We start from the raw sequence: 24211 nt of genomic DNA, 5'->3' as shown, positions 1-24211 counted from the left end.
AAAAAAAAAACAAACTTGATCAGCAGAGGTTTTCATAAATAAAATGAATGGAAAGCAGCTACATTCTTGACATAAAATTTACTTGTTACCCATGTAGCAACTTGCTTTTTCTTTCAGACATTTAGCCAGAATGTTTACCAGAAACCCATGGGATCAGAGTCTTCAATTCTCACACATTATTAGATTGCTTCACCTTTTCATGCATAAATCTCTTAAGGGATTATTGGTCTTACTAGTTTTTGTGTATCTCTCAGTGACCCGAGTAAAATGTACCTGTTAAGTGCTCAAAGACTATTCTTCATAGAATCCCCTGAGTGAACTCTGGAATGGTATAAGAATACAGCCTATAAAAATAGCTGTCTAAAATGTCTGAGTTGGAGATTTAAAGATTTTGGAGACACTAGCATGAAACTTGTGATTAAAACCAAGAGTAAATACAAACCCTTATAGCTAGTATGGTTGAAGAAAAAAACTTCTTTGAGAAGGAAATCCAGGGAATCCCAAAATTTAAAGGATGAACATACAAACAAGAGCTAGCAAAAGAGAATAATACCTAGAGGATTTGAAGGAAAACCAGTGATGTGAGAGAAGCCCAGGAAGATGTTATTCAAGCAGGGAATTGTCAACAGTGTTAAATTTGCTAACAGGTCAGATAAGGATTTAAAAGCATATACACAGTTATGTTTATCTCCCATAGAATGGTCCAAATGGACTGAATTGTACGTGTTCTATAGAGAATGCTTTCTGAACTCCCTCTAAACAAATCATTTCTAGAAAGTATCCCATTAAGGGTTTTAACCATTCAGTCCTGTTCTTTGTCCCATCTCCTCCTCATTGGTACTGAAGATTATTATTATTATTGTTATGTAACACATAAATTCTATTTTCTAGAGTCATGATAAAGAACTTGGTTATAAATGTATAATATTAATTAAACCTGTAACTATTAAAGCTTAGTAGGTTTTATTTATATATAAAGTATTTGTTATAAATATGTTAGATTTTTCAAAATAAAGACAATAAATTCCAATAATCTAAATACTTTTATAAGAAAAAAATAAATACTTTTATAAGATATTTTAAAAACATGCATCCTTATCGGTTCATAAGTGAGACAAAGGTAACCTTGATAAATCATATTTGCCTGCAACTCTCATAGAATTAAGCAGAATTAAACTTAAAGGCACTGTTTTGTAAAATTAGAATTTATAAAACTTTTAGATACCATATTAAAATAGCTAATAAAATACTGAACTTCTCTATTTATATTTTAACCATATATTCTTTTTCTTATTGGAAATATAAGTAACTTTAGTGTGTTTTACAAAGCATAATCCATGTAAATGTTACTGTTTTTGTCAAATTGGTTCTCATACATTCAAATCAGTCTTTAGACTAAAGATGGCCCAGCCTTTTGAGTTTCTTTGTTATCTTTTGCATTCTCCTGATTCTAAACAGACCAAGGTTTAAAACACAGAATCAGTGTCAGTATGTAGCTAGTATGTTTGTTGGAGAATAAGAGGTTTATATATGCCCTAGGAGTTTATTTTCCAAAAGAAACAGAATATGTAGTAATAGCAAAATCTTTTGTCAGTCAAATCTTCTGTCTCTGGATCTCCGACCTAGAAGCTCTGATTGGCATGTTTTCCATTTCAGAGCTTTTTCCTATGTTCCCAAAATATGAATACGTCACCATTAGACCTCCTCCACTCCAAAATAGGATCTTAAAAATTATATCAAAAACTAAACAAAAGAAATCAGATGCCATCATGTTTTAAAACAACAGTATTTTGGAGTCAAAATAAAATTTGGTGAAATGTGAATATAGTCTGTGTTTTAGTTAATAGTGATGTCCTGAAGTCAGTTTCTTAGTTTTGACAAATCTGTTATGGTTATATAATGTGTTTATAGGAAACCAGAGAAAGAGGATCTCTTTGTACCATCTTCGTGACTTTTCTATATCTAAAACTGTTTCAAATAGAAAGTTTATTTAAACTATAGAAAAAAGGATTAATACTGTTAAATATTATCCCCCTTTCCCTTTATTAACTATTACCTGTTTTCATTAACTTTTAATATCAGTCTAGCATAGTTTTACACATAGTTCATGTCCAGTGAGTCTTAGTTGAACTGTATTTTAGCTCAGTGCTTGACAGTAGGCTGTTGGGCATTTGGTACATCATGATTATTGATTATATTTATATTAAGAGAAATGTCTTAGTCACGGACACAGATTGGTATTCCTATAAATACGGAATTGAATTTTCATTAACATGTTTGTTATAGCTTTTTTTAAAGCTTTTAAAATCTTGTAATTAAATTTATTTGGAAATTGGGTTTACTGAAGTATAAAACCACTTCAGGAGGCTTGAGTGTACTCTTCTGACTTCTGTCTTTCTTGTGGCAAAAAAAAGAAATTTGCCCCTTTGAAATTATGAATGGAAAGCTCAACTTGAATGATCAAAGCTCTCTGTTCATTTCTGAAGGAATAAGTATGAAAGTTTTCGTTAGAATTACTGACTTGAAGGATGCCAGATAAACTAGCATTTATTCAAATTTTTGTAATTTATTTGAAAACTTCATGTTGTATTCTGTTATGTTTTCTAGGGTTGTGGATCTTTGTAGAAATGTTAAAGAACGAATAACAAGGGAATGCAAAGAGAAGGGTGTTCAGTTTGCTCCTCTTTCTACATGCAGGTGAGTTTGTTGTTTTTATACTAATTCTGAAAAAAAAACATATTTTTTAATTAATAGATGTAATTTGCCAGCTGAGAAATAGCTTCAGTCTATTCCATTTAGCACGTTTTCTTAAACATCACTTTTGCCACCTTCTTAGGATAGTACTATTAGGATTTTTTTTTTTAATTTTATTTATTTATGATAGTCACACACACAGAGAGAGAGAGAGAGAGGCAGAGACATAGGCAGAGGGCGAAGCAGGCTCCATGCACCAGGAGCCCGACGTGGGATTCGATCCCGGGTCTCCAGGATCGCACCCTGGGCTGAAGGCAGGCGCCAAACCGCTGCGCCACCCAGGGATCCCTCATTTCATCTAGTTATTGATGAAATGAGTGGGTGTAGAATAAAGGAATGAGTAGAGCAAAATATCCAAATGAAGATTAACTGATTACTTTCAACAGATCTTTCTACAATAATGGAAATATTCTTCATCTGCCCTATTATGATAGCCACAAGCCATATGTGGCTGTGGAGCTATTGAAATGTGACTATGGAACTGAGTGGTAAATTTTATTTAATTTCAAATAATTTGAATTTAAAACACCACATGTGGCTGGTATCTTCCATAGTGGGCAGTTAATGGAAGGTCTTATCCTCTTTGTTAAATAACAGTGGTCCAAAAGGTTTTTTGAGAAGGGGCACTTTGTATTCAATCTCTTGTTATTAACTGACCAGTATAAACACCAGAAGATTAAATCTATCAAGATTGAATGGAGCATTTGACTTATCAATAAAGTTACAGAATTAATTAGAATGGAGAATAAAAGGAAATCAGGACAGATTATGTGAAAGGGATCCTTAAAGTAAATGATACAGTAGTAATCTAGCACTTTACAATTTATGAAACATTCTGTTACTTAACTGCCTTTCCTTTTTTCTGTGTATGTGTGTGTGTGGTTTTCAAGAATATAACTCAATATTTATTATAGAAACAAAAATCACAGTATAAGCAAAATTACAAATTAGGTAATTTGGGAAGTAATATAATACTTTTATTGTTAAGTGCACCTGATGTGGGACTCTGAAATAACAGGTATGCTTCACCAAAACCCTATTTCTGTGTATTTCTATTCATGATATTTTTTTCAGATTTACTTGGAATCACTTAATTTCAGCCTAAGAAGGCAGACCTGGGCCTCTTCCAGCCCAAGAACCAGGCCCTGCTGGCCAACTGTATGGCAATGGCAACTTCCTGCTTAGTTTTTAAAATTTCTTTGTTTTTTTTTTTTTTTTTTTGTTCTGAGAATTTTATTTATTTATTTATTTATGTTTTTTATTGGTGTTCAATTTACTAACATACAGAATAACACCCAGTGCCCGTCACCCATTCACTCCCACCCCCCGCCCTCCTCCCCTTCTACCACCCCTAGTTCGTTTCCCAGAGTTAGCAGTCTTTACGTTCTGTCTCCCTTTCTGATATTTCCCACACATTTCTTCTCCCTTCCCTTATTTTCCCTTTCACTATTATTTATATTCCCCAAATGAATGAGAACATATAATGTTTGTCCTTCTCCGACTGACTTACTTCACTCAGCATAATACCCTCCAGTTCCATCCACGTTGAAGCAAATGGTGGGTATTTGTCATTTCTAATAGCTGAGTAATATTCCATTGTATACATAAACCACATCTTCTTTATCCATTCATCTTTCGTTGGACACCGAGGCTCCTTCCACAGTTTGGCTATCGTGGCCATTGCTGCTAGAAACATCGGGGTGCAGGTGTCCCGGCGTTTCATTGCATTTGTATCTTTGGGGTAAATCCCCAACAGTGCAATTGCTGGGTCGTAGGGCAGGTATATTTTTAACTGTTTGAGGAACCTCCACACAGTTTTCCAGAGTGGCTGCACCAGTTCACATTCCCACCAACAGTGTAAGAGGGTTCCCTTTTCTCCGCATCCTCTCCAACATTTGTTGTTTCCTGCCTTGTTAATTTTGTTTTTTAACAGTACAGGTGTCTGATGGGTGAAGGCATGGTTCTGCTGTTTATTAGTAATTTAATCTCTTTGAACTCTAAATTTATCATTAGTAAGGCAGTGATAATACCATCTGCTTGATGAGGCTTATGGGTCTAAAATGCAAAAGCATGTGAAGGGCTATGTGAATGCCATTGTATTGTGAGGTCATTACATGAAACTTGAGGTAGACAACCTATACTACTGCAAGTGAGGGAAATTTGGGTATTCTTTTTCTTCTCTAATGACAGATCCTCACGAAAGCATCCAATTGTTAAGTCCTCTTTGATATTTTGATAAAGCCTGATAATTTGGATACATTTGCTTTGCAAGACTAGAAATATTTCTCTACTCTTTACTATCTCTTCTAATTGTTCTCTTTTTTCTATCTTTTATATCCTCATCTTGTACTTCCCTGCTACCAGATTATATTTCTTAGTTCTACTTTTGGTCCCATTGAGACAGATATCTTTCAGAATTTGCTAAATTTTTGTGCTTCTGCTGGGGTAAGAAAGCAAAATTCTAACATGAGATCTGAGGAAAGAATCTTTCTTAAACATTAAATGTTCATGTCAACTAGAAGGATCTACTTGAAATTGTGTTTTTTTTTTTCTTCTTTGTGGGAGAGAGAATTAGGGTTTGATGACCATTTCAGGAAGTACCAAACCTAAATATTAACATGTTTTTGAGTAAGTATATTCAGGGTTGAATCTGAGAACATAAAAGCTAAAAATGTGGATATAGAGATTATTGACTAGTCACTTGATACATCTAAAGGAGGGGGAAACAGGTGCCTTGTTCTGTACAATAAAAAAACTTAATAAGTTGGTAAACCTACTGGTGTCTTAGTGACTGATCTTGGAACTTTTCCAAATAAAGGTGTAAGAGTGTATGTATTCTTTCTTTCTTTTTTTAATTTGGAGATGTCTTTAAAAATAAGTCTTTTACCTTAAAGTCTAAGAAAAAAAAATTGTGTTTATTTCTGTTATGAACCTAAATTGATACTTAATTCTTTTTTTGACATTCTGGTCTCTCAGGCCTCTTTTTATAATACTGAAAGCCAATCAGGCCTAAGAACCCAAAAGTTATTTGTTACCGTAAAATTTGAAACATTTGAAATAATGGGATATATTTTTGGGTAGTTGAGAATTTTTTTATTCCTTTGTTTTATCAGGTAGAAACTTAATAGATTTTATCCCCTCTTCATCCTTCTGCCCCACTCCCTATTTATCTCTCTAGACTTCTCCCCTTCCATTATGAGAATATCATTGTGATAAACCACTACTTACTGAAAGTTATTGGGAAGTAAAATATTTTGCCTCAGGACATCTACTGTAGTAACACAAGTCGTGGTTCTTCAGAAGGAACTCATAAGGCCTAAGGTTCTTTATTATGTATTTGATGTATGCCATTTATTAAGTAGCTATTTTTTAAAGAATGATTTTCTGATAAAAGCTTATATGCTCAGCTTCTGTAATCATTTTATAAATCAAAATTTAGAATGTGCAGTCTAATTATTTGAATGGTTTTGGTAAATGAGGATTTTAAATACAGTTCTTTTATCTCATACTTGATAGAACTAACATTAGAGTTTGATTTTGGTTTTGTTTGATTTGAGTTGCTTAAGAGTTTGGCCAAAGGTTATTGTGTGTTGAATGTAAATGTTGAATGTGTGAGATACATTTTTTAAACGTTTTTTAAAAAAGTTATTTCAAACTTAATTTGAAATAATTATAGTGCTCATTGAAATCAAAGATCCTGAGGAAAATAACTAGCTATAGAGTGTATTTATTGAGTTTATTTATTTCATTTCTATTAAAATATACTTTGTATACTGGAATAGAAACTCCAACCCTAAATTTTCTGAACAAGTTTTATGGGAAGGAATTCCTAGCCAGTGAGTCTAACATAAATAAAGAACTCCAAAAATTTTTTAGAAATTAAAGAATGAAATAATGACTTTGGCAGGCATGCTATCACTTGTCCAGATGATTGTGGAAGAGGTTAACGTTTAAGTGTCTTAAATTATAGAATTGATCTATTAAAAGATGTAGATCTGAGTCAGTTTCTGAAGTAGATCCAAATTGAGGTTTTCCAAAAAATGTTTATTATTTTTACTTTTTTTTTGAGTTTCTAGTCAGTGAAATTTTGTTACGACTTTTAGAAGCCTGCTTAACTATTGAAAACTGAACTCTGTGGTATAGATCCTAGATTTGTTGGAAGGTAGCAATGTTCTATTAATATTTAGTTGCATTTTCTATTTTTGATATTCAAATATGAATGATAAATATGTTACTAATTGTGATAAACTCATTCAGGTATCCTTTCAATTTATTTAAATTTGGTTATTCCTAAATGATAGTGCCCTTATAGTTAAAATGGCTCTCCAATTTTTCTTAAACTTTGTAAATCTGGTACTTAAAATGTTAACATTCAAGGGACCTTTTTTATGAGTGTGAATTAACATTAGAAGAAAAACACAGCTGGCAAATTGACAGTAGCATTGTTAAACAGTTCATTTCTTCTGTTCTGAGGCATCTAACATTTGGCCTAAAAGGCCATTAAAATTTTAGATTAGATTCTGTTTGTATAGTTGTAGTAAAAAGAGTATTTTCTCAGTATTTGCTCCTTCTGTTAAATTAAATTCTTTGTAGGAACCTCTGTAAATTGCACTCACTGATCTGACTATGATTATCTTAGCCCTCTTTTAAATGCCTTACCTAATTGCATTTTGAAAGCCCAGGTATATATCATATATGTGATTTAATAATCTAATGTGCTTGGTATCTTTTGTCAACACACATACAACATGTGCACATATGGGGCCCAGAGTTTAAAACCTTCAGAGACGGTATTTTAAAGCCATGTCATTGCATTTGATATGATCATTCAGTTTGTTTCCAAAGTTCTTAATAATTTTTAATGTGAAGTTAGTGAAGATGCTGTATTTTACCCAGCCTGATCATTTTTGGTATTTGAACATTTCTCCTATTTCTAAGTTTTAAGTTCTCATGCCTATTTTTATTGACTTTGAGGAAGTTTAGAAGGTTATAATGGATCACCAAGTCCCATCTAGTCTGTTTGGGGGCTTCTTTAACTTCCCTATACTTTGTAAAACAAAACAAAAAACAAAAACAAACCCTCAAAAGCCTAAACCCTTCTGAAGGAAATGAGGTTTTTATTTATTTCAGGCTAATTGGAGAAACATTTACATTGTTTTTAATTTTTTAAACTCTTTGGGTAATAATCCAGACTTACCAAAAAAAGTTGTTAAAAACAGTGTGAATAGTTCCTGTATTTACTTCATGCAGCCAATCTCCATTCCTTCCATGGAGTTAAGAGACTGGGTAGGGAATGAGATTATGACTTAAATCAAATGACTTTACCTTTAAATTTCTATATGTTAAATCTGATTTCACTTAACTTAAAGCTTTGTGGGGATTGTCTGTTTGTTTTTTAGGGTGACGCAGATTTATGATGCAGGTGCATGTATCTATTTCTACTTTGCCTTTAACTACAGGGGAATAAGTGACCCTCTGACTGTGTTTGAACAAACCGAGGTAATTCTGCATACGTGAATATACTCTCACATTCTTTTATTAATTTAAATAAACTTTCCTATCAATGTATGAATTTTAGTTTGTCTCTTGTAATCACTCACTGGCTTACTGGGTTGGTAGCCCATATAGCCTTGAGAAGTATATTTGGTGCACTGAGTTGTATACTGAATCTTGAGTCTAAAATTAGTATTCTCTATAGATATTAGAATCCATATTCTAAAGTTAATATTCTGTAACCTGTGATTCTTTGGTTGTTACTTATAGTCTGTAAGACCTGATAAACTTAGGTAACAAAGGACCGTAGGAATCCTTGATAGTATTCTGGCAGTTCACCCATTTCCTGATCGTGGCTGCAGTTGAGGTCAGCAGCCCTAATATTCTTGGTCTGTGTTGCTGTAATGCCCTCATTTTAGGTTTATAAATTTTTATTTACTCTTGCTATGCATAGGCCATTGAGGTTCATTTGCTGCCAGTTTCTATTCTTTGAATAGCATGCAGGTTCCAATTTTTATAAAGCCTTTTATATGCTGGTCAGTATTTCTCATTACAACTATGCCTAGAGTTGAAGAGACAGACTAGACTATGGAGGAACTGGGAAGAGACTGAGGTTTGTTAAAGCCTAAGGTGTGCTAGTGTCTAAACTAATGTTTAAAACCTAGTGTCTTAGTGTTATTGCATACCTTCCAAAGGTAGAACCATTCAGTGATTTTCAGTGGCACGCTTTGAGACTCAAACCATAGACAGGGTTTGGTTGGCTTCCTCCTATACCTCCTTTCTTTTTTTTAAACAGCTGTTTTGAAGTATAATTGAAATACAGGAAACTGCACAGATTTAAAGTGTACAGTTTGCATATTTGCACCTGTGAAAATATCACCACAGTCAAAATAATGAACATACGTATCACCCTCAAAAGTTTGAGTACTTTTCCATCAACTTAGCCTTGTAGCATTTTGGTTGCCCTCTGGTTACTTCTCTATACTTCTACAAGAGTGAAACGATTCCTTTTTCTTCAATTCAAACTGTTATTCTCTAAGTGCTACTAATTTCAAGTAGTTATTGTTTAAAGAATCGTTTAATGAATTTAATAATTCATTAAATTTAAAATAATGTTATTTACTTTTAAAGATTTTATTTATTTATTCATGAGAGACAGAGAGAGGCAGAGAGACACAGGCAGAGGGAGAAGCAGGCTCCATGCAGGGAGCCCGAGGTGGGATTCGGTCCCGGGTCTCCAGGATCACACCCTGGACTGAAGGCGGCACTAACCTGCTGGGCCACCCAGGCTGCCCAAAATGTTATTTAAAATAATTTGTTAGGGGGTCCCTGGGTGGCGCAGCAGTTTGGCGCCTGCCTTTGGCCCAGGGCGCGATCCTGGAGACCCGGGATCGAATCCCACATCGGGCTCCCGGTGCGTGGAGCCTGCTTCTCCCTCTGCCTGTGTCTCTGCCTCTCTCTCTCTCTCTGTGACTATCATAAATAAATAAAAATAAATAAATAAAAAATAAATAAATAAAAAAAATAAAATAATTTGTTAGAAGATATAATGGTAGCATATTTTTAATTCATTTGAAAAACTAAATCCTGAGTGATGAATGTTATATAAGTTACTTTGCAATGAGATGTGGTCCATCTGTTCTGCTTGGGCCCTCTTTTACTCTGGCCTAACTATTAATAGTTTATACACACCTGAGTAATTCTGATAAGTTCTAGGCACTGTAGATTTTTCACCTCATGGCTAGTATATCATGAAGTGAATGTAATTCTACTTGTGTTCCCATTTTTTTCACTCTGCACTTTAAGCCATTCTCTATTTTGCTTTAAATCTCTGCAGTTTCCTGTATTTCAATTATACTTCAAAAAAGCTGTTTAAAAAAAAAGAAGGCATAGGACGGAGCCAACCAAACCCTGTCTATGGTTTGAGTCTCAAAGTGTTGTCAAACCTTAGTGCTCTATAAGGAGCTTAAACAAGACCGAACATGTTAGGAGGAGAAAACAAGGGTTTTTGCACTTAAATATCCATAGGTCTGACAGGTAATTTTTCCCGAGACATTGACCTAAGAAATGTTCTCCATAAGGGCTTTTCTGGTTGATCTCTGATAGCTTTGTAAGTAATTTTGAGTCTGATGCCCACTTTATGATATTTGATAGTAACTTAACCATCCAACCCTCATTTTCCTTGTCTGTGAAATAGGGATAATTGTAATTATTCCATAGGCTATAATGGAAAATAAATGAGTTACTACAGGTAAATTGCTCAGTGTACTTTTGTGGACATAAAATAAGCAGTTAAATGTTAAAATAAGCAGTTAAAATAAATGTGAATTACTAACATTTATTGGTATAGTGAGATGTTTACTTCAGAGTAGGACTTTACTGTCTTTACAAAACATTTTATTAACAATGTACTGCCCCTGAGTTGATCATTTTGTCATTTTCTAGAAATCTTGAAGTGACTATTGTAGACATTGTGACCATTCACTAGGAAAAAACATATAAAGCTAGACTACATATTTTAATTGCTTTTTAAATGTAGTTAACCCAAGAGAAAGGAAAATTCATTTTCCAGTTTGTTATTTAACCCAGGAAATGTGCCTCCTTTGGGAGCTGGGTCTTACTCTTTCACTTCAAAGAGAAACCTAAGTTGCAACTATTTGTTGTGTTGTTTCCAAATACAGACAGCTGCTAGAGAAGAAATCCTTGCTAATGGAGGGAGCCTGTCACATCACCATGGAGGTAGAATTTCTAATATTTCTACTGTTGAAAATAATTTGTTTGATAAAGTACTGAGGAGAGCCATAACAGTATGTAATTTGAGGGCACTTGATATTTCTTGAGAGTTTGTATGTCTGTCATTGGGGTAGCCTAGGCTGTGGTAGTAACCAACAGAAGAAACACTAAACATTACTGTTTTTCTCTTAAGGTATAAAACCTCTATTTCTCTAATTTAGACACGAAGTTAATTACTTGCCATGCTTTAGATGTTAAAACAGAAACGAGTCAACATTTTAATTTCCACATCATAGACATTTCATTGTTTTCTCAGCTCTTGCATGTAAATCATTTTTACTTTCTGGTTGTTTTTATGCTTCCTGATTGTAGGTTCCTAACACGTTGTCAGTATTAGGTAACAAAACAAATGCAGGCCAGATCATGTTACAATAAAACTTCTATAATTTATGTGCATTTTCAGGTTCTAGGCCTATAGGTCTTTATTTGTTGACAACTCCAAGTTTGATAAATCATTAACTTTTTAGAAATTACTGGCTTGAACTTGATTATAGCTAGGTTTGATTGCATATTATTTTATTTATTAAGAGATTTTGCCTCATTTAAATAGGAATCTTTTATTTCTATCATATTTTTCATATTTTGTATTCTATGTACTCAGAAATACAACTGCATAGATACAAACTCTAAACTTCCTGATATCCTTAGTGCTTAGAAAAAGAAACTGGGTAAGCCTACATACAAAGTGTATTTCAATTTCATATGTGCTAGTAAAATGAAGATGCTTTCCCTTTGCCAGCCTGTCCTCTTCTAAACTACTGAATATCAGAGTGTTCTCTAGGACTTGGCCCTAAGCCAGTTTGTCCTGTGTTCACTCCTTCAGTGATTACCTTAGTCCTAGGACTTAACAACACACTGATGCTTCTCAACGACCAGAAAGTACCACCACCAGGACTTCTAGTTCAGATCATTATTTCTTCCTGTTGAGACTTCTGCAGTAGCATCTTAACTGGTCTGTCTGCTTCCACTCCTGCTCTCCTACTGTCATTGCTTTTGCTGCCAAAGTAATCGTTTCTAAAACTCAGTGTTTTCTCCTCACACACAAAATAAAATCCAAACTCCTTGTCAGGACCCTCAGGATATACACATGTATGTCTCCCCATCCGCATCTCTTATTGCTTTTTTACTCTAGCCACATTGGCTTTCATGCCATTCCTCAGACATACTAACCCCCATGCCCCTGAAAGTCCTTTGCTGTTTGTTCCTCTTCTTTGGATGTTCTTTCTTGCTCTTATTTTTCCCCCAGATATTTTCATGGCCCACTTTCTCCATCATTTCGTTCTCTGATAAAAAGGTCACCTTCTTAGAGGTGTCTTCCTTGTTCTTTTGTTGAGTTTCTGTGTTCCTCATTTGAATAAGTTCAGTGAGGTTACTGACTATCTTGTTTATTGCACTGTGTTTTCTCAGTCCCTAGAACACTGACTACTGGCCCTTCTGTATAGCAGAAGGAATATGTGAATATGTGGAGTGGATAAGTGCCCAAGTGCACAGAATTTGAGGCAGTTTTGCAAGTTCTCAAACAGCTCTGAATCTTTCATAGTAAAATGGCTGTAGTCTCACTATTAATTTGGCTTCAGACATTTAATATGCAGGCCATGTTTGCATATAGGGTCATATTTAATCATGTAAAGTTTATAATGTTTCTGAGAAATTGTATTAGCAGAGCCATTTACTCAGTAAAAAAGTGGGGTAAAATAATGTGCATTTCTCTACAACTATATAACAGCAGCCATTTTTGTGTTCTTCCATAGATGCATTATGTATATAAGATTCAATTGAAACTTTGTCCTAAAGCAAGTAAAAGGTCGAGAGGCTTGTAAACAGAGGGGAAAGAACACAGATTTTGGAATCAAATCTGTATTTGACTCCTGGCTCTTGCACTTAACTAGCTGTGTGACCTTAGGGAAATAACTTCTCTGAGCTGGTGTTCTCTTCTGCAAATTAAGAATAATAGTACCTACCTTGTATATTATAAGAATTACATGTGATAATATATGCAAAACATCTGAAGTATCTTGCATATAGTAGGTGCTTAAAAAAACCCAGTAGCTTAAAAAGGTAGCAATAGACAATTCCAAGTGGAAACTCTGGTTTGTATTCTTAACCTTTGAAAAAAGGGTTAGAGTTTACATTGAAAAGATACAAACAACAATTGTCCTAACATTTTCAATTGTAACCTGCAGTTGGTCTCATTCTGTAAGAAGTTCTATTATAATCTGTATGAAAGAGAAATTTCCTTCACACTCGTGGCTATAAAATATGCTATACAAAAATGTCGATTTTCATAAATGCCTCCTGCTTAAAGATAATCATCTAATTTGTAAATGTCAAATATCCTGTGCTGTTTGGTAGTTTCATAAAACCTTTCTATATAAATTTGAAATAGAATAGGTTTAATTGTCCTGCTAAACTTTACTAATGATAGAGCTTTTGGAGAGATCACTTCTTTTAATGTGAAGAAAAGATTCTCCTTAATTTACATCCTGAACTTAAAACTCAAGTTGACCTCATAGTGACATCTGTATTTACTGACCTTCAGGCAGTGTCATGACATTCTCAGTACCAGTTTTGATTTTGAGAGTAGAAGGGCTGGGGGCTGGGAGAATATTGATGCAATTTCTCTTAGAGGGTTTGGCCTGTAATTGTGATTAATAACAGTTGCTTTCACTATCTGGAAACAGACAGGCTGGTTTGTCTGCCTACAATCATGCTGTGATAAATGGAGCTATTTTAACTCTGGTTTTGTGTATCAAAGAAAACAGATGTAGTCTGGAACTGGAGGCTATAGGAAATATAAAGCCTGTTTAACTTAATCTTCATAGTGCTTGTTTTTGTAACTGACAAGCTGGTCAGTTTAAAGAGTTTGTATCAGCCATGTACTTAATTTCAATTTATGACTTAAGTTTTTAAGTTGCTCATTGGCTAAAATTATACCTAAGCCCTTGTCAGGAAGTACAGTTCTTTGATTAAATAAAACCAGTCTTAATTTAAATATTGGTGTCTTTACCTAACCAAAATTATTTCCTATTGTTCAGAGAATAATTGTGAGGCAGCTGCTCCAAGGTTTGTTTGGGCTTTTTATTTTTTTGTGGCCTTAACAGAGCCCACTTGTATCAAAAACTTTAAAAGTAAAGAGAGAGTACTCAAAAGAATGAGCAAAAGATTGATTTTGAAGTTGTTTGTTAAAGCCATAGTCTGAAATAAAAGACATATATGTTGGAAAGAAAGAAAGAAAATTCTTGCTTTAATAGATGCCGTGATTTTCTAAGACAATCCCATAGAATCTATAAAAACAAGACCAGCAGGATTGCAGAATTTAAGAGCACACACAAAAATCAATCACATTTCTAATATTAACAAACATGTAGAAACTGGAATTTAAAATACAATACCATTTCCAGTTGCTTCAAAGAAAATGAAGTGAACATAAATTTAACAAAATTTGTTCATACTTAGGCATAAATCTAGCAAAATATATACAGGGTCTGTAGTCTGAGAATTATAGCATGTTGATGAAAAATATCAAAGAAGTCCTAAATGAGAGACAGTGTTCATATTGGTAGAAAACTAGACATAGCAAAGACGATCATTTCCTTCTAGATTGATTTATGTGTTTAATGCAATTCATGTTAAAATTTCAGCAAAATTTGGGGTGCCTGGGTGGCTCAGATGGTTAAGGTCTGCCTTCCACTCAGGTCATGATCCCAGAGCCCTGAGATGGAGCCCAACGCTGGGCTCAGCGAGGAGTCTGCTTCTCCCTCTCCTTCTGCCCCTCCCTCTCGGTTGTGCTTCTACAGTTGCTCTCGCTCTCACTATCTAACTCAAGTAAATAAATAAATAAAATCTTAAAAGTTTTCAGCAAACTTCTTAGTAGACATAGAAAAGATTATTCTAAAATTTATATGGTAAGACAAAGGAACTAGATAACTGAAACAATTATGAAAAGAAAGACTAAAGTCATAGGAACCTATCCACTTGATTTCAAGACTTATGGCTCTAGTAATCAGGACTGTGCTGTTGGAAGAGAGAGAGGGAGACATCGGTCAATGGAACAGAATAGAAAACCACCCCCACAAGTTTGTCCAATTGATTTTGACAACAATACAGAAACAATCCAGTGGAGGAAGTATATAATTTTTCAACAAATGGTGCTATAGTAAGTGGACATCCATAGGCAAAAAAATGAAAAGAACCTTGACCTAAATTTCAGGATCTTTTTTTTTTTTTTTTTTTTTTTTTTAAATTTCAGGATCTTATACCAAACTTAACTCAAAATAGATAATGGACTTAAATGTAAAATTCAAAATAATAAAACTTTTAGAAGAAAACAGGAAAAAATCTTCAGAGTCTAGAGTTAGGCAAAGAGTTCTTAGGCTGGTCACCAAAAGCACAGTCCCTTAAAGGAAAAGTTGATAAATTGGATCCCATCAAAATTAAAAATGTTTGCTCCATGAAGGATTCTGATAAGTGGGTGAAAAGATAAGCTACAGAGTAGTAGAAACGTGTAAACTACATGTCCAACAAAAGGCCTATACCTATAATATGTAAAGAATTACCCAACTCAAGAGTAAGATGCAAACAATCCAGTTAGAAAGTGGGCAAAAGATATGAAGAATCATTTCACTGAAGAGGATATACAAATGGTAAATAATCACATGGAAAGAGGTTCAGATCTCAGTTGTAAATAGAAAAATCTAATTCAATAAACTCTGTATCACCCCAGTATCCTTAGCTATTAAGAAAATGCAAATTAAAACCACAGGGGTAATCACTATATATCTATCAGAAAGCTAAAATTAAAAAATAGTGATACTATCAAATGCTGGTAAGGATATGAAGAAACTAGACAATTAATACATTGCTGAGAGGAATGCAAAGTGGTACAGCTACTCTGTAGATACTTTGGCAGTTTTTTATAAAATCAAACATGCAAACTACCATTCAACCCAACAATTATACTCTTATGTATACCAGAGAATTGAATACCAGAGAATTGAAAACTTAGGTTTGTACAAAAACCTGTGTGGATGAATATTCAGAGCAGCTTTACCCAGAATAGCCCCAAACTGGAAACAGCTTAGATGTCCTTCAACTGATGGTTGGTACATCCATATCATGGACAACTCCTCAGCAACAAGAAGGAACCAACTATTAGTGCATGCAACAACTTGGATGACTCTCCAGGGAATTATGAGAAAAAGAAAGCCAATCTCAAAAGACTGCATACAGTGTAATTCTATTTCTATGACATTTTTGAAATGACAGAATTACAGAAATAGAGAGCAAATCAACAATTTCCAGGAGTCAGTTGTTGTGGGAAGGGGTGACTAAAACAGGCAACACAGGGGATCCTTGTGGTGATGGAATTGTTCTGTATCTTGACTATATCAATGTCAATATCCTGGTTGTAATTTTGATCTTTAGGTGCCTACCAGATGAGTCTAGCCTTTCCAGTATTGAATATCAGATTACCATAATATAGCAGATAGTTTGTTTTGTCCTTTAATTTTTTTTCCTGTTGGTTTCTTTTTTGTGACTGGCTTCTTCTCACAAAACTTATTATTTGATTATAATATTTTTCCACTGATGTAACGTTGTAAATAGATTTCACGATTGGACTGTAAAAGCCAATTAACCCATAATTTCACTGAACATTTAATTATTACAGCTGTGGCATAGGATAAACAAATTTTTTATTAATTTTTTTTTTTTTACTTATTAGAGAGAGCATGAGTGGGGGATGGGGGAGAAGCAGAGGGAGAAGGAGAAGCAGACTCCCCACTGAGCAGGGGGCCCAGTGTGGGATCTTGAGATCATGACCTGAGCCACCCGGGCGCCCAAGATACAGATTTGAGAATTGACAGAAAATCTGTTAAGAATGTATTGATCCCTGTGTCTTTCCACATATGCAATTACAGAAGCTACCTGTTATAGCTTACACCTTCAGTTGTATCACCATCATAGAACAGGTGGCTTAGATACCAATACTTTTCTTTGGACCTCTAAAGAGAGCTTTCTTCCCAGCAATTTTATGTCCCACACTCTTCTAAGTAAGATGTTTGTTAGTCTGAGAATGCCTGTACTACATTATTAGATCGTTAGAGAATAATTAACTTTTGTAATTTCATGTGATTAGCAAATAGTTAATCCTAATAGATAATTTCTTTCTTTTTTTTATATATATTGAAGTTCAATTTGCCAATATATAGTATAACACCCAGTGCTCATCCCATCAAGTGCCCTCCTCAGTGCCCATCACCCAGTCACCCCATCCCCCTGCCCACCTCCCCTTCCACTACCCCTTGTTCATTTCCCAGAGTTAGGAGTCTCTCATGTTTTGTCACCCTCTCTAATTTTTCCCATTTTCCCTCCTTTCCACCATAATCCCTTTCACTATTTCTTATATTCCCCATATGAGTGAAACCATATGATTGTCCTTCTCCAATTGACTTACTTCACTCAGCATAATACCCTCCAGTTCCATCCACGTTGAAGCAAATGGTGGGTATTCGTCCTTTCTAATAGTTGGGTAATATTCCATTGTATATATAGACCACATCTTCTTTATCCATTCATCTGTCGATGGGCATTGAGGCTCCTTCCACAGTTTGGATATTGTGGGCATTGCTGCTATAAACATTGGGGTGCAAGTGTCCCGGTGTTTCACTGTATCTTTGGGGTTAATACCCAGGAGTGCAATTGCTGGGTCGTAGGGTCTATTTTTTTTTTAACTCTTTGAGGAACCTCCACACGGTTTTTCACAGTGGCTGTACCAGTTCACCCTAATAGATATTTTCAAAATCATCAACATCACTCAGCATCAGGGATATACAAATCAAATAAGATACCACCCCACACCAGTCAAAATGGCTAAAATTAACTCCGGACACAACAGATGTTGATGAGGATGCCGAGAGAGGGGAACCCTCTTACGCTGTTGGCGGGAATGCAAACTAGTGCATCTACTCTGGAAAACGGTATGGAGGTTACCCAAAAAGTTGCAAATAGAGCTACCCTATGACCCAGCAATTGCACTACTAGGTGTTTACCCAAAGGATACAAACGTAGTGATCCGAAGTGGCAGCTGTATGCCAATGTCTATAGCAGCAATGTCCACAGTAGCCAATAGCCAATAGCCAAACTATGGAAATAGCCCAGATCTCCATTGACAGATGAATGGATAAAGACCATGTTGTAATATATACAATGGAATAAGTGGAATGTACAATGGAATACAGCCATCAAAAAAATGGAATCTTACATTTGCAACGATGCAGATGGAATTAGAGGGCAATATGCTAAATGAAATAAGTCAGAGAAAGACTAATATCATATGACTTCACTCATCTGTGGAATTTAAGAAACAAAATAGATGAAAATAGAGGAAAAGAGGGAAAAATAAAATAAGATGAAATCAGAGAGGGAGACAAACCATAAAAGACTCCTCTTTAGGAAGCAAACTGAGGGTTGCTGGAGGGGAGCTGGGTGGGGGTATGTTGTAACGGGGTGATGGGCATTAAGGAGGGCACTTAATGTAATGAGCACTAGGTGTTATATGCAACTGACAAATCACTAAACTCTATGTCTGAAATTAATAATACACTGTTATTAAATTGATTTTAAATTTTAAAAATGCATAACAAAAAAAACCCTAATAGATATTTTCAGGTATGAATCTATTAAAAGTGAGCTTAGTTAAAAATTTTTTTAATGTTGTTCTCTGTTGTCTAATACAAAAGCCACTAGGCTACCTGTGGCTATTTAAATTTTGATTAATTGAAATTAATTAAAATTAGAGGCACCTGTGTGGTTTAGTCTGTTAAGCATCAGATTCTTGATTTCAGCTCAGGTCATGATCTCAGGGTTGTAAGATTGAGCCCCATGTTGGGCTCCGCACTAGATATGGAGCCTGTTCAAGATTCTCTTTCTCCCTCTGCCTCTGTCCCTCCCTCATATTTGTGTCTTAAATTAATTAAAATTAAAAATTCATTTCCTCACTTGCACTAGCCACATATCCAGTGCTGATATCCACATGTGGGTTGGGGCTGCTGTGCTAAATAGTGCAGATAAAGAACATTTTTGTCATAAGAGAATGGTACTGAATTGTGCTGTGAAGCTTTATTTCATGTATATATATTGGCCCATTGGCTAGAAAAATGGTCCGAAAAATGACTTACAAGGTTTTGTTTTGTTTTTTTAAGGGATATTAAATTCAAGTTTTAGGAGTTAACTTTCAAAATAAAGTAGCGTTTGGGCAGCCCTGGTGGCGCAGCGGTTTAGCGCCACCTGCAGCCCAGGGCGTGATCCTGGGGACCCTGGAACGAGTCCCGCATTGGGCTTTCTGTATGATGCCTGCTTCTCCCTCTGCCTGTGTCTCTGTCTCTCTCTGTCTCTATGAATAAATAAATAAAATCTTAAAAAAAAAATAAAGTAGCATTTGTCACCAATGGTTGATGTTCTCAGATGTGACTACTGTCTACTACTTTCTCCAGAATTTCTCTCATTTTGGTCAGTAGCCTCAAATTTAGAGCAAGTTCACCTTGCAAATGAGTAAGCCGTTTGCTAGTAATCCAGTTGGTTGAGCAGCGAAAGTATGTTGTACTTCTGGAAATTGTTTGGGCTTCTAAGAGCCCCTTGGAAGCACGTAGTCTAGGATTTCTTCCTCTTGTCATTGTTGACATTTTGGGCCAAGTAAATCTTTGTTCTAGAGGCTGTTCTATGCATTCTAAGATGTTTAGCAGCATCCCTGGTCTCTGTCCTTTAGATGCTGGTAACATCAACTCAGTTTTGACAGCCAAAATGTCTCTAGACATTACTAAATGTACCTTGGAGAGCAAAATTGCCCCCAGTGGGAACCACAGTTAGGGTCCAAAAAATCTGAGAGATTTGAAGGAAAGAGTTTTAGGTTCTGTGACTTACCTCTTGTTTTAGCTACTGTAAAATAGTTCTAAGAAATAATGTCAGAATATAGGAAATGTAAGGCAAGTATAAGCAGAATTCTTATGTGGCATATACTGTTCTATAATGGAACTACAAAAATTAATAAAACATGGCCCTAGTCTCAGGGAGCATATGATGTTTTCTACCTTTTTCTGGCCTTATCTATCTCATGTTATTTCACCATTCACTTGCTTTTTACTCTGTTGTACAGGCATTAATTGACAACTTGGGTTTAAATTTCAAATATGTTAAGCCACCTATGGGGAAATTGTAGCAGAATTAGCACTTGATTATGTTCTGAAGACAGATCTCCTGTGATCTGTTATCACCCTAGTAATTCAAACTTTTATTCTATTTCATAATCTCTAAAAACCTATTCAAGGATCAATAAGGTCTTAGAGCTATTGTGTGAACTGCACAGATGAAATCTTAGCATGAAGAAAAATGACATCTTAAATATTTGCTAAAAGAAAAATCTTACTAGATTTTAAGTGCTTTCTTAAAAGCCTGTTTGTGAGTTTGTCATCTCAATATTGAAAGTTTTCATTAGTAGAAAATAAGTCAAATATCTGTAAGAGAAATGGAAACATGACTTTAAGTATCCACAAAGCACTAAATTAAACTCTTGGATAGGCATAGTCCCATCTCATATGCTTTAAAGCCTGAATATTAGCAATGCTCAGTTGGAGATCTGTGAGCTAACATTCAGCATGTACCTCTACCAAAACTGAACACACACAAAAGTGTGCTGAATAGCACAAATACATGGACGACTATATTCTCTTTTCATGTTGAAATCTTCCTTCTGAAAGAAGCATCATTGCAGTCAGATCACCTCAAAAAGTGGAAACTGTCCGTGTTTTCTGTTCTCATCAGTACCTAAGAAGTTTTATGGGGCCAGAACCTCAACTGGCATGGGTTGTTGGGCTAGGTCCAACACATCTTCTAGCACTGATTCCTTACATAATCCACCTATAGTTTGGTTGGATTAATTGAAACTTGAAATACAAAGCTAATGTTCAGATCACTCATACAAGCAGCTAAGTCTAGATTTTAAGACTGAGTTATAGAATAGTGCTAAGGTGATATCCAGGATGTCTAAACTAGAACTTTCAAAATATAGTTGTTATATATTAATAATGGTTAGGTGCTTTTCGCTTTGGCTAAATTCTGCCTCTGAGTTTAGCTTTAGTAGTCTTCTCAGTGTACAGTCTGTTTTCATAATTTGTTTTTTAAATAAGCATGTAATCTTTGCAACCTTATACTCAAACTCATAATTCAAAAAGTTTTCCATTTAGCTAAAAAGAACTCTAGCAGACCCCAGATTTCTCCCTTTTAAAACAGGACTATTTGGGACATCTAGGTGGCTCAGCAGTTGAGTGTCTAGACGCCTTTGGCTCAGGGCGTGATCCCGGGGTTCTGGGATCAAGACCCACATCAGGCTCCCCATGGGGAGCCTGTTTCTCCGTCTGTCTGTCTCTGCCTCTCTCTCTGAATCTCTCTTGAATAAATAAATAACATCTTTTTTAAAAAAGTAAAAATAAATAAAACAGGACTATTTGGTAGCTCCTGTTAAGTCTCCAGACCCTAAGACCACAAAGAGTAGTTCCAAATAATTTTTGGTGACTAGGCTGGCTACCATGTCCACATTTTTCACACCCAGTGTCCTAGTACTCCCCATACATGTCTGGTCATTCATACCACAAAATACATTCTTTCTTCTAGCTATTAGCATCCAAAGAGGACTGTTGAACATGTGATTTCAAAGATTGTCCCTAAAGGCTTCCGTTTCCTCTGTTCCAAAAGTAAATTTTTAAAAATGTACTGCATATTGTAGAATAACATAAAATACTTGTCTTACCCAATCTGTACATATATCATTAGATATTAAATTGTCAAAAGGTGAATTCCACTTTGAACTTAAAAGTGAAAAGAATTTTCCCATTAGTTTTTATAATGTTCAGCATCTAGCTGGTCTGTATTTTTTGTATCTTTAAAAAATATCCAAGACTCTTAAAAACCTGGCATAAGTACTTTGGGCATCATATATTTAGAATAATTGTGAATTGTGGAGTGCAAGATCCCTGTCTTGGCTTTCTATAGTTCTAGTGTTGGCTCTCAGACTAGGTTTATACTTCTAGAAAATCAGAAGTCAAAAGAATTTAGTTGAGTCAGTAGTCATGAATATCCCACAATGGAAAGAAGCATAAACTTCATGTGGTAAGAATGTGCATATGCCTTTTCATGAATAACTATACACACAAGGGATACTGAAATAGTCCTTGGCTGCCTGTTATTTGCTATTCTTGTCCATTCTCCCCTCGCCCAATATGGCATGTTACACAAAGGACAGAGTGTCATTTCTTCCATTCCTGAAATTAGCTCTATGAATGTTTAAGCCCCGACTATATATTTGTGCACATGTATGTTGCATGTATCTGGACCAGTACCGTCAAGCCAGTTTCAGAATGCCTCAGCAGTGCAAGTAGGGATGGTACCAAGGGCATTATTATTGTTGTTGTTTAGCTCTTGAATTAAAGGCTTCTACTTTGAAGTGCGATCTCTCTTTGAGATTACGGTCTTTGGTATGTTGTTTTGATTTTTGATTCCTCTAAGATAGCCACAGAAGGTTCTTGAGAATTTTATGAAGACTGTTCCCAGTAATCATCTTAAATGAACGAGCATTTTTACTTAAACTGTGTTTTCTGTCTGTACACTTATCCTACAGTGTAGCTGACTTAAATAGTTAAGCAAAATTAGAAAGATTCCTAGTTGCTTTAATTATATAGGCCATGATTCCTGACCTCAGTTCAAATTCTGTCCTCACTGACAGAAAAAGCTCACAGACCTCTGCAATCAAGGGGTTAAACTATTTCATTAAATATGTTTAGAGGGGCCACAGCCATTCTGTCTGTACTGCCTTTTTTTTTTTTTTTTTTTACTTTCTAGTTCACTAATCAAATGTATGTTAGATTGATTATTGTAAAAGTATAAACCATAGAAAATTTGACAAGATAGATGTGTAAATTATCCTTCTGACAGAACTAATGATGCACTCCAAGCACCTTCTGTTTTCCAGCGCTTGGTGAGCAACTTCATTAAATATGCAATAGCTGTTGGGTGGCTTCTCAGACGATGGTTCAGCTCCTTGTGGAATTGCATTATTACTAGAGGTGTAAAACCAGGCAGACAAGCTAGCTGTTGGGCATCCTGCTGAGGTCCTAATGTGCTCCATCTTGTTGGAGCAGTTGTTTGCAGTCTTTTCAGGACAATTACATCCATAACCACAGGACACATTCAGTGAAACTATATTACAGATAACAGTGTAGACTAGCACTGACTGCTCTTCACCCCTTCTCCTGAGCTGCCTTAGCGTGGGTAGCTTATAATCGACTTCCTCACTCCCAAAGTAGTTGCTTTTTTTTAATCTCTTGGAGCAAATCTGAAAATAACTCATTTGCAACTTTTTTGAGTGCTTAAAGCCATAGGCTGTGGGAGGTGAAAGACCTCATAGATTCCAATCCCTTTGAAGATGAGAAAACCAAGGCTAACAAATTGTGGTGAGTTGTCCCTTAGGGACATAGGAGGAGGACCAAGTAGAACAACTTTTAGGTGGGAGGGATCGTGTGAATAAGAATCTGTGCTGTTTAGCTACTGGTTTTAGAGCTCTTTTAAACATTTTTTTTTTCTTTTTGAATTCAAGATTTTTTTTTCTGCTGCATTTCATTTTCCCCATCTTAATACCAAACTTTTTTATCTCTAGAAGCCAAGCAGAAATATTTTGTTAAGGATATCAAGCTGTAATTTTAATGACAATTGGATGGTTTCCTGGAGAACTGGACACAAAAGATGGTTTGAGTTGAGCCTGAAATGGTATTTAAGGTTCCAAATGGCAGATGCTACAGTGTATCACTGCAGCCTGATAAATGAGATTGCATTTTAGAATGACAGGCTGAATGCTTTAATGAAAGGAGGTTTCCCATTTTGGTTGGCCAATTAAATCACTGCTGATGACTTTGGATCATTAATGAACATTAGTGGAAAATGACCATTTGAATTCAATTATTACAATAATATATTTGAAAAGTACTAACCACAAATAAGCCTATCTGTAAATTAAAGATTTATTCATTTTGCCACAGATAAGTTAGCATATTGCTTTGCTTTTCTTAATGCAAAGCAAGTTAAGATATCAAAATTGAGAATTTCTCTTTAGAGGTTGTTTTTTCCT

At 35.2% G+C, this 24211-nt stretch overlaps 1 protein-coding gene and 1 long non-coding RNA gene across 5 annotated transcripts in view; one reads left to right on the top strand and one right to left on the bottom strand.

Moving 5' to 3' along the window:
* LOC140624413 (uncharacterized) overlaps positions 1 to 24211 on the bottom strand; it is an 84068-nt gene that overhangs the window by 19954 nt on the left and 39903 nt on the right. The gene's annotated exons all lie outside the window — the stretch shown is intronic.
* Positions 1 to 24211, top strand: part of AGPS (alkylglycerone phosphate synthase) — a 134284-nt gene that overhangs the window by 103637 nt on the left and 6436 nt on the right. For 3 of the 4 annotated variants that reach the window (XM_072811258.1, XM_072811256.1, XM_072811255.1), the window contains exons 17-19: positions 2608 to 2697; positions 8154 to 8253; positions 10929 to 10986. In XM_072811258.1, coding sequence (XP_072667359.1) covers positions 2608 to 2697; positions 8154 to 8253; positions 10929 to 10986 — 248 coding nt within the window. The remainder of the gene's footprint in view (positions 1 to 2607; positions 2698 to 8153; positions 8254 to 10928; positions 10987 to 24211) is intronic. The other variant, XM_072811257.1, reaches the window with a different exon arrangement.

Source organism: Canis lupus, chromosome 34 (genome assembly GCF_048164855.1).
Source record: "Canis lupus baileyi chromosome 34, mCanLup2.hap1, whole genome shotgun sequence".
Lineage (NCBI taxonomy): Eukaryota > Metazoa > Chordata > Mammalia > Carnivora > Canidae > Canis > Canis lupus.
The sequence above is the reverse complement of the archived record's forward strand: the minus strand, read 5'-3'. Positions and strand labels throughout refer to the sequence as shown.